This window comes from Macaca mulatta, chromosome 5, assembly GCF_049350105.2.
Source record: "Macaca mulatta isolate MMU2019108-1 chromosome 5, T2T-MMU8v2.0, whole genome shotgun sequence".
Lineage (NCBI taxonomy): Eukaryota > Metazoa > Chordata > Mammalia > Primates > Cercopithecidae > Macaca > Macaca mulatta.
Window position 1 is genome coordinate 158261043 of NC_133410.1, and position 12734 is coordinate 158273776.

General features: G+C 33.4%; 1 protein-coding gene across 1 annotated transcript in view; it reads right to left on the bottom strand.

The window, feature by feature from the left end:
• IQCM (IQ motif containing M) overlaps positions 1–12734 on the bottom strand; it is a 407761-nt gene that overhangs the window by 340589 nt on the left and 54438 nt on the right. Inside the window, 2 exon segments of the mRNA XM_078002318.1 lie at positions 6263–6370; positions 10519–10614. Coding sequence (XP_077858444.1) covers positions 6263–6370; positions 10519–10614 — 204 coding nt within the window.

The following is a 12734-nucleotide window of genomic DNA, read 5'->3' on the forward strand; positions in this document are numbered from 1 at the left end:
TAACATTGACAATAGCAAAAATAACAGACTCCACAAAGGGCTATAGTTATAGTATTTACACAAAACCATAAACCTCACTTACATTTCCTGAGTTCACAATGTCATAGCGAAAGTCAGCCAATGTTGGGATGGGGTGTGTCTTGTGATTATAGTAATATGTCCTTTAGGACAGGATCAAAGCTAAGTCATCAAACACCATGTTTTTTAGTATATTATGCATTACAATTTATATGAATGTAGGAAGTTGTGACTAATTATGGTAGCTCAATTTTATTAAGCACCAGGAGGTACATTATGTACTTGACAAGCATCATGTAAACATTTTGAGATTGGAATTGGTATTATCCCCCTGTTATCCAAAGAAGAAATTGAGTCACAGTGCAATTAAGTAACTTGAATAAGATTTGAAGCTAGAAACTGGTAAAACCAGAATTATAACCTCATTAGAGTAACTTCAGTGCTTTCACTATTAATTGCTATACCATACTGCTTTAAAAGGCAAGGCTTCAAAATGAAATAGATGATTTTTTAATCAAATGGATAGAAATCATAACTTGCCTTATATCTTATATTCTAATTTCCTTTTATTTTTCCTTTAATAAGAATAATTATTTATTCTAAAGAAGAATTGAGGACCTCCAGTTCCAAAATGGCAGCTTAGAAGCAAGCTAGCATAACCCCCTAAAAAAACCATAAGCAAATATACAGTGGCAAGATTATTACCAGAAATATACCAAAATTCAAATACAAAAGTTATGAATACAAGTCAGTTGCTGGGGCCACAAAGAAGTGAAAAAACTTCATGTAGGCAGTAAGAGAATTGGCACATCCACAATGCCTCACCCCACATTCTGCCTGGCACCAAGTGTGCAAAAAATACTCCCCAAAATCACTGTTTTGACTGGAAAAGTGAGATCAAAGTGAACAAACAGCTTACTCACCATCTTGAGTTCTCTGACCGGAGATCTCTCCCTCCCCTAGCCCATAGGAAGCATCATTAGTGCCTGAAAGAAGAAATATCCCTGAGGACAGGTAGAGACAAAGTAGGGATGCAGGACTACCATCTCCAGCTCTGGAAACTGCTCTATAACTTGGCCAAAGGCCAAATAAGAGTGACTTTTCAGCAGCACCACACTCTAGGAGGTATATTTCACAAGTCCCATGGGCACAAATCTTTGCCAGCCTATCCCACTGCTGAGATATCCCCATTGGGACTTCCTGCACTTGGGAAGGGCAGAACTCCAAACACTTGCTAGAGCTGAGACAAATCTGGACTTAAGTGCTATCTAGAACTGAAAAGGAGGCAGTTGCCTGGCAGTAAAGAACCTATAACAAATATATTCAATAAAAAACAAAAGAAGCAAGACAGAGAAGACAAAAATAAATAAAATAATAATAAATAAGACCAAATTAATCTTACAATGAGAAGACATAGACATACATCCACAAGTAAGAACCACAAACAGGGAACCATGATTTCCCCAAGCAGACAAAGCAAAGATCTAGCAACTGACCCTAATGAAACAACAATTGGTGAGCTCTTCAACAAATAACCAAAAACAGTGGTTTTAAGGAAACTTCATGATCTCCCGGATAACAAAAGAAAACAATCCAGAAACTTATTAGAGAAATTTAACAAAGAGATTGAAATAATTTTTTTAAATTAAACAGAAATCTTGAAACTGAAAAATACATTTGCTGAACTGAAAAATTCATTAGAAGCTCTCAACAGAAAGGATCAAGAAGAGCAAAGAATCAGTGAACTCAAATATAGACTATTTGAAAATACATGGAGAAGAAAAAGGAATGAAAAGCAAGAAAGATCACCTAAAAGACATAGAAAATTACCTCAAAAGACCAAATCTAAGAATTATTGGTGTTTAAGAGGAAGGTCAGCAAGAGCAAAGGGTAGAAAGTTTATTCAAGGAAATAACAAAAAACTTTCTAAAACTTGATTAAAGATAAATATCCAGGTACAGGAAGGTCAGAGAACACTAAACAAATTTGACTCAAATAAGACTACTCCGAGGCATATGATAATCAGACTCTCAAAGGTCAAGGATAAAGAAAGAATCCTAAAAGCAACAAAAGAAAAGAAGTAAATAACATATAAAAAAGCTCCAATTAATCTGGCAACAGACTTCTCAGTGGAAATCATACATGTCAGGAGAGAATAGAATTACATTTTCAAAGTACTGAAACAGAAAAAGTATTGCCAGCTAAGAATACTATATCCAACAAAACTACCCTTGAAATATAAAAGACAGATAAAGTCTTTCCCAGACAAGCAAAAGTGGAAATAATTCACTACCATAATACCCATCTTACAATAAATGTTAAAGGAAGTTCTTCAATCTAAAAGAAAAAGACACCAACGTGTTTTTAAAAAATGGAAGTTATAAAACCCACTGGTAAAATTATGTACAAGGACAAACCCAGAATACTATAATAATATAATTGTTATATGCAATCCACTCATAAATCAATCTGGTATGAGGTCCAAAAGACAAATCTAGCAACAACAATAGTTAGATTGACCTGCTAAGAGATTGATAATGTTTCAAAAAAAGACATACAAATGGCCAAGAGGCATATGAAAAATGCTCAATGGAGACATGTGAATCAAAACTACAATGAAATATCATATTACCCCAGTTAAAAATAGCTTCTATCAAAAAGACAGGCAATAATAGATGCTGATGATATGAAGAAAGAGAAGCCTTATGCACTGTTGGTGGGCATGGAAATTAGTACAGTCATTATTCAGAACAATATGAAGTTTCCTTACAATTGCTAAAATTAGAACTACCATATGATCCAGCAATTGCACTACTGGATATATATCTTTTAAAAAGGAAATGAATATATCAAAAAGACATCTGCATTCCCATGTTTATTGTAGCACTATTCACAACAAAATATGGAATCAACATATGTGCCCATCAACAGATGAGTAAAGAAAATGTGACATATATTATGCACGATGGAATATTACTCTGCCATAAAAAGGAATGAAATCCTGTCATCTGTGACAACATGGAGGGAACTAGAGGTCGTTAAGTGAAATAAGCTAAGCACAGAAAGATAAATATTGTGTGTTCTCAATTATATGTGAAAGCAAAAAAAAAAAGTGGATCTCAAAGACAAACAGTAGATTTGTAGTTATCAGAGGCCAAGAAGGGCAGAGAGGAGAAAAGATGAAAAGAGGTTGATTAACAGATATAAATATATAGGTTGCCAGAAGAAATAAGACCTAGCGTTAGATAGATCAGCAGGATAACTACAGTTTACAATAATCTATCACATGTTTCAAAATAGCTAGAAGAGAAGAATGGAAGTGGTTCTATCATAAAAAGAAGATAAATATTTATGGCAATGGATGTCCCAAGAACACTGATTCGATCTTTACAAATTACATGAATGCATTAAATAATCATGCATATCCCCAAACTATGTACATGTATTATGCATGAATTGTAAAAAAAAAAAAAAAAAAAAAAAAAAAAAGAGTTGGATGATAATTTGAGACCAGTAGATTACCATGTACCCCAGGGAAAACTGCAATATCTACTTTTTTACTATTTACATATTATCTTGTCAAATAGACCTCAGTGACTATGTCAGATATTCATTGAAGGTATAAATTATTACATAGAGTTATAATAATGATGTGGAGAATAAGCATTTTGTGCAGACTTTTTAGACTATAGCCTTAATATGAACTAAAAAATTAACAACCATAAAAAGTATTCATTATTTTTCACCAAAGACACAAAGTGTTGACCACCCTTAAATGATTACCAAAAAAATGAACATTTTTCACATTTTACTAATAGCTTACACAAAATAAGTTGCTGATCACAATCTTTCAGATATTTCTAGCCTTACTTTAAAAATATGTAATTATAAAAGAGTGATATAGCTGAAAATAAAATAAAAACTTCATAAATGACATTTCAGTGAAAATCCCTATTCTTATTTGATTAAGGATACATTTCATTTTAAAGGAAAAAAGATCACCTACTCTATAGCATTTGGAAAGAATGATTTTTATTGTAAGACTTTTTACTTTTTCTGCGTATTCAACCTTTCAACTCTCCATGAAGTTATATGAGTATTGAGATACTTATAATATCATAAAACTAATAATCTCCTCAACAATTTGTTTTTAAAGCATATAAACTGAACTGCATAAAATTTTATTTATTTTTATGGTATCTCTGCAGTCCACATATAGTCAGTTTTTTAAAAGAATTATAAAAAGTAGTATCTAGTATTTTATTTTCTCAATTTCTTTTTTTCTTTAGCAGTTATTGAGTTTTAGCCTACTATGCAGAGACAGGCACACAGATAATATTGAAGTATACTTCACTTGGGTGGTTTTTCTTTTTTAATTTACATTCGTTCATTCATTTATCATATGGTTATTAGCACCTACTATGTATGTATCATGCACTGGAATAAGTATGAGGAGTCTTTTAGCTTCTATGAACTTATGGTTCAATTAATAAACATTTCACAATTCAGCAGAACATTTTTGCATGGGTAGAACCTTTAGAAAATTTCAAAACTTACCACATGGTTGACTACCAATTCTGCCAGCCTTTTCCATTCACAATTTCATAACAATTTGTAGCTAATAACCAGGATTCTCTCAAATATTTTAGGAAAGTTTTCTACTTTTGTTTAGCATTAAATAAACTATGGTCTAGACCCTGTATATAAGCTCCATAAATACAGAAAAATAAGACTTAAATGAATTTCAACATCCAAACTAAAGCTATGAGAATTGCCAAGTCCTTCAAAGAGCTAAAAAGCTCCTCTGCAAGATGATGACGCAACTGATTCATGTGAGGTGAATGATACTTGAAGACTGAGGCTTTCATCAACCCTTCGATCATCGTGAACAAATTCTAAATGTTACAGAATTAGTAGAACTTTAACTTATGGTAAACAGCTATAGAACACAGCTTTCAGGGAGATCAGATTTTAAGAGTCTTATTTATTACACCCATTAGACCCTAGCCTTGTATAAACATTTGCCTACATTTACTTCCACACATGTATATTCAATTTTAGAATCAACTGAGACCCATACATTATTGTATTGCTCTGGAACCTCAAATTATCTAATAAAGCCTTAAAAGAATTTAAGCTCTGAACCAATGTAACAATCAAAATTGTAAAACACATCTATTGCATATCTTCAACATTTTGACAGCATATTCACAAATTTTAGTTTTGGTGAATATTGATTGGAATAATGAAAACGTGATTCATAGAATTTGTTAGGAAGTGAGCTTCCAGTTAATGCTTGAGTTCCTTCTATAATAATCCAAGCAAATAAAAGGTGGTAAAATTATAAAGGGCATCTTATGCAAAAGTGCCTTGAGAACCCAAGGAGGAGTTTATTCAGCAAACTTTTAAAAATTTCTTCTGAAATCAGTAAAAGTCCCAATTTACAAAAAGAGTTTTCCCTTAATGAAGGCTGAAGCTCATGAGGAACAAGTCAAAAAGAGGGAAAACTAAAAAATAGTTGCTTTTAATCAATAGCCCCCTAGGTCTTTAAAGAAGTTCAAGTTCCAGAGAGTTTCTCAGTCACACTTAAGGGACTTTAAAGAATCATCTATATTCTCTTTTAAAGAAATGTATTTTTTTAAAACAACAATAAGTCAACTGTAAATAAACTTTTAAAATTATAAGAATTTATCTTTATAATTTACAACTTGCAATATTCATATTTTATTTATTTGTTTATGAAGCGGAGTCGCTCTGTCGCCCAGGCTGGAGTGCAGTGGCATGATCTCGCTCACTGCAAGCTCCGCCTCCCAGGTTCACGCCATTCTCCTGCCTCAGCCTCTTGAGTAGCTGGGACTACAGCTACTCGCCCCACCACCATGCCTGGCTACTATTTTGTATTTTTAGTAGAGACGGGGTTTCACCGTGTTAGCCAGGATGGTGTCTGTCTCCTGACCTCGTGATGCGCCTGCCTTGGCCTCCCAAAGTGCTGGGAATACAGGCGTGAGCCACCGCGCCCGGCCAATATTCATATTTTGAAAAATCCAATCTCTCAATTTCAGATAAAGGCATGGAAAACTAGTTATTAATAGTTTCTTCCAAAATCTGTTTATCTTTGATACAGTATTTGAAATGAAAATAAAGGAAATAACTGTTCAATACTAGTTCTTTGTTTCTGCATTTAAATGAATGCAAAATAATGAAAATCAATGTGCTGCTACCAATATTTATGTACAAGACTCACCAGGTTCTTTCAGAAGTTCCAAGGTAGAGGTCCCGGGTTGTGAGTAAGGATGGACAGGAAAGGGATAGAGTAATTCCAACATTCTGTTTCCAAAACATTAAGTTCGATCTTTAAGTGATTTAATAGTCTCTATTTTGTAATACAAATCTTCAACACTAAAGTTATAAAACTAAATGCTAATCATAGAAAACCACGTGTCTCTGGTCAACAGGGCTACACCTGTTGTTCCCTCAGTGCCTTGCAGAGTAAATATTATTAAACAAAGACAAAATACTACCAAATTTTGCTGGTTCTGAGATGAATAACAAATAGGAACATTTGCTTTCCAAATGAGCCCAAACTAGCAAAAATCAGGAAAATGAACAAGCATCATATCTATCTATTTCTTCAGTGTTTTACAAGAGATTTTTAAGTAGCATGTTTTCCTAACATGATTTGGAGAGCTTCAATCCCAACAGCTGAATAAAGTCAAGTACCACATGGAAACTTTGGAAAATGTGAATAAGCAAAAAGAAAGAAAATAAAAATCTCCCCAATCTTATTACCCTGATATTTTAGTAATAACTGCAAACCCTTCAATGCTTCCTGTAGGCCAGCATTTAAGGCACCATTCTAATCCTTTTTATATGTTTTATCTGATTTATTCTTCAAAAAAAGCATGTAGGTACTTACTATTATGATACTCATTGTATAAATGAAACTAAGACATTTAGGGGTTACGTAGTATACAGTTCAGATTATTCCAGCTAGAAATGGGTGGGGTCAGGATTCAAATTCAGGCAGCAGGACTTCAGGAACCATATTACTATTTTATACTGATTCCATTTGACATGATTAGCATGTGGAATATATCTCATACCTTTTCTATGTTTAAATGTACATAAATGCACACAAAATTTTAAACTATTATTTTGCACCTAATATATCATGGAGCTCTTTCTTTAAAAATGTACAAAGGTGCACATTGTTATTTTGACCCATTACATAGAATTCCATGTTATTTTGGCCCGTTACATAGAAATTCATTGTATAGATTTTAACATACTGATCGCTTATTTACCAGTTTTCTTCTATGGGATATATTTGTTGGTTTTGCTTTTGTGTTGTTTATAAACAAGGATGAAAATCTTTGAACATTCATATTTGTTCAACTGTCCAATTATTTTCTTGTGTTACTATAAATGCCTAGAAATTAAAATGTTGGTTCAAAAGTTATATACATCTTATGTAAATTTCTAGAATTTTAAAACATTTACCCAGAAAGAAGCATGGTCTATGAAGGAGGAGACTCTTCAGAGATTTACATTTTGCACATAGTAGGCACTCAATAGATAGTAAAGAAATAACTAAGGATAGGATCTATTAATTTAACTGTCACTCATGTGGTCATGCCCATGGAGTTGGCCAAAGGACTGAGGTATGCCTTAAGTTGTATCAAGAGAAATTAGAGAGACGTGAGTATGCAGTCAGTTTTATAAAATTCCATTTGAAATTCTAGAACGTTTTTATGTATCACCAAGAATGGGGTCAAATTCCATTGATCAGGCATAATTTCCTTTGCTTTCTAATATCTGGTCCATGGATAAGTGTTATTTAATTTCCAAGTTAGAACTAATTATGTATTTTCAAGTATTCCCTACTAATGGAAGATTCTAACGGAAGGAGACCATTCAACCACTGAAGCAAAATATTTCACAGACATTAAGATGAAATGGCAGTTGCTTCACACAAATGTGAAATGCCATGAGGGATTCTATCATTATTTTGTAATACCCTCATTATGTTATTAAATTGATCAGAATAACCTAAACATGAATTGTTATGTAACACAGGAAACTCACTGATCACAAAACTAGGTGAAGAAGGCCAGGCTCACTTGCCTGAATTACAGAACGCATTTACTGAAATGCAGTCGTCATACCTTCAAATGCACCAAATAATATCAAGTAAAAATTAGCACTAGTAAATAAGTGATTCATAAATGAATTTTACTGATGGGAAATTAAAATTTGGGATGAACCCATATTTATCATCATCATAAAGGATATTTTAACGTAGGATAATCTTTGAATTTAGAATTCAAAGGCACATTGAAGAACTTTACTTTCTTAAATTTATATTGAAATTGTAAAAGTATTCAATTGTGTTTTCCCACCGCAGTTCAAAAATAGACAAGTTTAGAAGAGGGAAGAAATCATATATTTAAAAGATTTGATCATATTCATGTTTTGCTCAAGGAAATTTCTTTTGTTGGGCCAATATTTCAATAGTCATCCCAAAAATATTATAGTCATCTTAGCAATCAGTATTTTTCAAGGCATCTTCAGGATAATTATAAGTTGTTTATATACAACTTTTCTCACAGGGGTCTATTTAACTTGAACAAAAACCTTTTGGGAGTTTCATGAAGAGCTGGGTCATTCATACTAATTAGTCCTAGAGTCTGTCCCTGCATTGTTAACAATCTCATACCTAATTTCCCAACTGATTATAATATATTTTCTTCTGCTTATATTCTTATTGCTGTTTCCTTGTCTTCATTATGTGGTGAACTAGATTTCAAAAAAAAATTTTGGTCTAGTGACATTCTATTTGTCTAGTTAAGCTCAGGTTTCCAAAAATCCTTAGTCACCACATCCCAAAACACTTATTTGTCTTTTCCCTGGCATTCCCATCACACTTCTAACATTAATGAAATGAAGCTAACTGTTAAAGTAGGAAACAAGTTACCACCATCAGCTAGCTATAAATAAAGACAAGACAGCCCAGGTGTATTGAAGTTCAGGCTTTATATGCCCTGGGCTGTCATTGGAAGTACATGCACTTGCTCTTAATCTCAACGGATGTTGATCCTCCTCATTAAGCAGGACATGTTTTCATTAAAAATGGGAAGTTAGGGTGTCAAGGGACTTTTATCTTCTACCAGTTGCAGAAGAAACAATTCTTCAGGAAATGATAAACTCTCTTGAGAAAGACGTTATACTGAAAGATATTATACCTGATCAGATTTATTAATAAGTGCTTCGCTTGTCCCTAAAACATGACTATTCTGCCATGGCTTACCAGCCTCATCTAAAGATACTGAAAATGATTTTCAAATCAGTTAACCTTTTCAGTTAGTAAAAGCTGACTTGAAATTCTAAACAATTTGGCTAAATTGCTATATTGATTACTCTTTTAGGAGCTACCAATTTGCTAGACCAATTTGGATCTTAAGTTAAAATGGGTAATTCAAAGGCAGAAAAGAAATTTATAAAAACTTGTAAGTTTCCAATATAATAATTTCTTTTCCTTTGAAATTAATATCTTCCCTTATCATGGGTATAACCAAACCTTTAGTATTAAGGCTGTGTATATATTTCACTCTTTCAAATTTGAGTACTGTATTACACTTAAGCCAAGAAAGTGGTTACCCTGAGCATGGATCTTCTAGTGTTAAACACATAGTTCACAACTTAAATGTTGGAAGACCCACAAAGTTCTTCATAGCCTTGCCAGCATTTCCTCAACTAACTTATAGCTGTGCCAATCACCCCAAATTTCTGACCATGTTATAATATCAATGAATTATTGTGAAACAAGCTACTGAAAAATACATTTAGCAGAGAAGTATTTACTGTCTGTAAGTACAAATGTTCTTACAAAATATGTGCTGAAGAGCTTAGAGGTTCTGTCTGTAGCTTCAGGGCCAACTATTGTGTATGTAATTTTAAAGTTATCTTGAAGACGCTGATGCTATTTCATGCAATTCAGAAAAGGAACTGACCCATCTTCAGACAGTTTTGGAAAGCAGAGGCAATGCTTAGAATTCCTGTGTTCAAACTATGTTCTGTAGAACCAGCCTCACCTTCTGTTAGAAAAAGACTAACCTTTAATTATTAGATTTAGAAAGGAAAATTATAACTTACTCTGCTCCATAATTGCTGCAGATGAGTTATTAAAATTCTAAACTTATGTAATATTATCATAAAATATGGCATTTTTTTCTCAGGAAAGCCACAAATTGGATTCAAGCTTATGCACTATAAAACCCAGATGGTTTACTTAACTACTCAGACATCTTCCAGTTCAAAAGTTAATTGAACTGAAAACAAAAATTTTGATAATTGATATGCTTTGAGGAACTCAAGCAGAACAATAAATTAGCTTCATGTATGGGGTGTTAATAGATAAACTTGAGAGACCATGACAATTGGTCAGGGAATACTGGCAAAGTAGAAGAAAATATATATTTTCTATAGTTTAACTAATTATACATTACCTGGACTCCTCAAACTGCTGTTGCTTTGCTGTCTCCATTTTTTTACTCACTGGTTCAATAATAGTCATGATTTTATCCAATTTAACTTGTCCTGAAATTTTGTTAAAGTTTTAATTGCATACTATTAGTTTTCAAGTTGTAAAGGCATTTTTTGAATTCAGTTGCAAATCACAGATTTTAACAAGAGCTATAATCTTTTAAAATGTTACTAACACAGAGATACTAAAAAACACAGTTGAGTAGTTTTCTTCACTCCATGCTACTCAGATGCTTTGCAATTACTAAACTTTAGGACTGAAAATTATAGTGCAAATGAACTACATATATCAGAAAGGAGACTGCTCTCAGAGAAATGGCTGCAACAGCATAGCATATACCAATGAATACAAACAGCCTCATTTGTACATATCAGTATTATTATATCATTATCATCACAAAGCTTAGTTCTTACAGAAGGGGCTGCCATTTTAAAATAATTTGGCAAATCATTAGTTCCTATAAATAGGAACACAAAGTGCTCCAAAAATCTCATTATTTGATAGAGTAAGACTAAAGTCCACAAAAGGCAAAGGTTCTACTTTTTTTTTTTTTTTTTTTTTTTTTTTTTTTTTTTTTTTTTTGAGACGGAGTCTCGCTCTGTCACCCAGGCTGGAGTGCAGTGGCCAGATCTCAGCTCACTGCAAGCTCCGCCTCCCGGGTTCACGCCATTCTCCGGCCTCAGCCTCCCGAGTAGCTGGGACTACAGGCGCCCGCCACCTCGCCCGGTTAGTTTTTTTTGTATTTCTTAATAGAGACGGGGTTTCACCGTGTTAGCCAGGATGGTCTCGATCTCCTGACCTCGTGATCCGCCCGTCTCGGCCTCCCAAAGTGCTGGGATTACAGGCTTGAGCCACCGCGCCCAGCCAGGTTCTACTTATTTAAAAATCTAATTCTTCAAGTGTAAAGAGAAATTTACATAAGTATTTTTAAAATACACATTACTTTCTATTGTGCACAGATAATGGGACAAACATACAGTTTGAAATATTATAACAAAAACATTATCAGGTAACTATTGAGCACCTTCCAGCTACTAGCTCAGATATATTATTAATAAAAGATACACAGAACACATGAGAGAAAACCCTCTGCTTTAGAAAATTATAGGCTAGTTGGATCTCAATGTCAACAAAAAGAAGAGCATACTAGACTGAATTATGTAACGTATATTCAAAATGTACATTCAGAGAACATAAAATTTTTGTAGAAATGGAAAACAGAATATTAATATTGATTAACTATAGTCGGCCTTCGGTATTCCCGGGTTCTGCATCTGCAGATTCAACCAACCACAGATTGACAATATTCAGAAAAAAAAAAACATTTAAAAATACATTACAACAAAAATAATATAAATTTAAAAACAATATAGTATGAAAGCTATTTGCATTGAGTTTGCATACCATTTGGTATTATAAGTAATCTAGAGATTGTTTAAGAAGAAATTGATGCCAATCATTTTGACACTATTCCACAAGAATAGCGTGGAATATCCCTGATGAACATAGATGCTAAAATCCTTAACAAAATACTAGCTAACTGAATCCAACAACATTTATAAAAGATAATCCACCATGATCAAGTGGGTTTCATATCAGGGGTGCAGGGATGGTTTAACATATGCAAGTCAATAAATGTGATACACCACATAAACAGAATTAAAAACAAAAATCACATGATCATCTCAATAAATGCAGAAAAAGCATTTGACGAAATCCAGCACCTCTTTATGATTAAAACTCCCAGCAAAACCTGCATACAAGGGACATACTTCAATGTAATAAAGGCCATCTATGACAAACCCACAGCCAACATAATACTGAATGGGGAAAAGTTGAAAGCATCCCCTCTGAGAACTGGAACAAGACAAGAATGCCCACTCTTACCATTTCTCTTCAACATAATACTGGAAGCACTAGCCAGAGCAATCAGACAAGAGAAAGAAATAAAAAGCATCCAAATCTCTAAAGAGGAAGTCAAACTGTCACTGTTTACTGAAGATATGATCATTTACCTTGAAAAATCTAAAGACTCCTCCAGAAAGTTCCTAGAACTGATTTAAAAAATCAGCAGTTTCCGGATACAAGATTAATGTACACAAACCAGTAGCTCTTCCATACACCAACAGCGCCCAAGCAGAAAATCAAATAAAAAACTCAACCCCTTTTACAA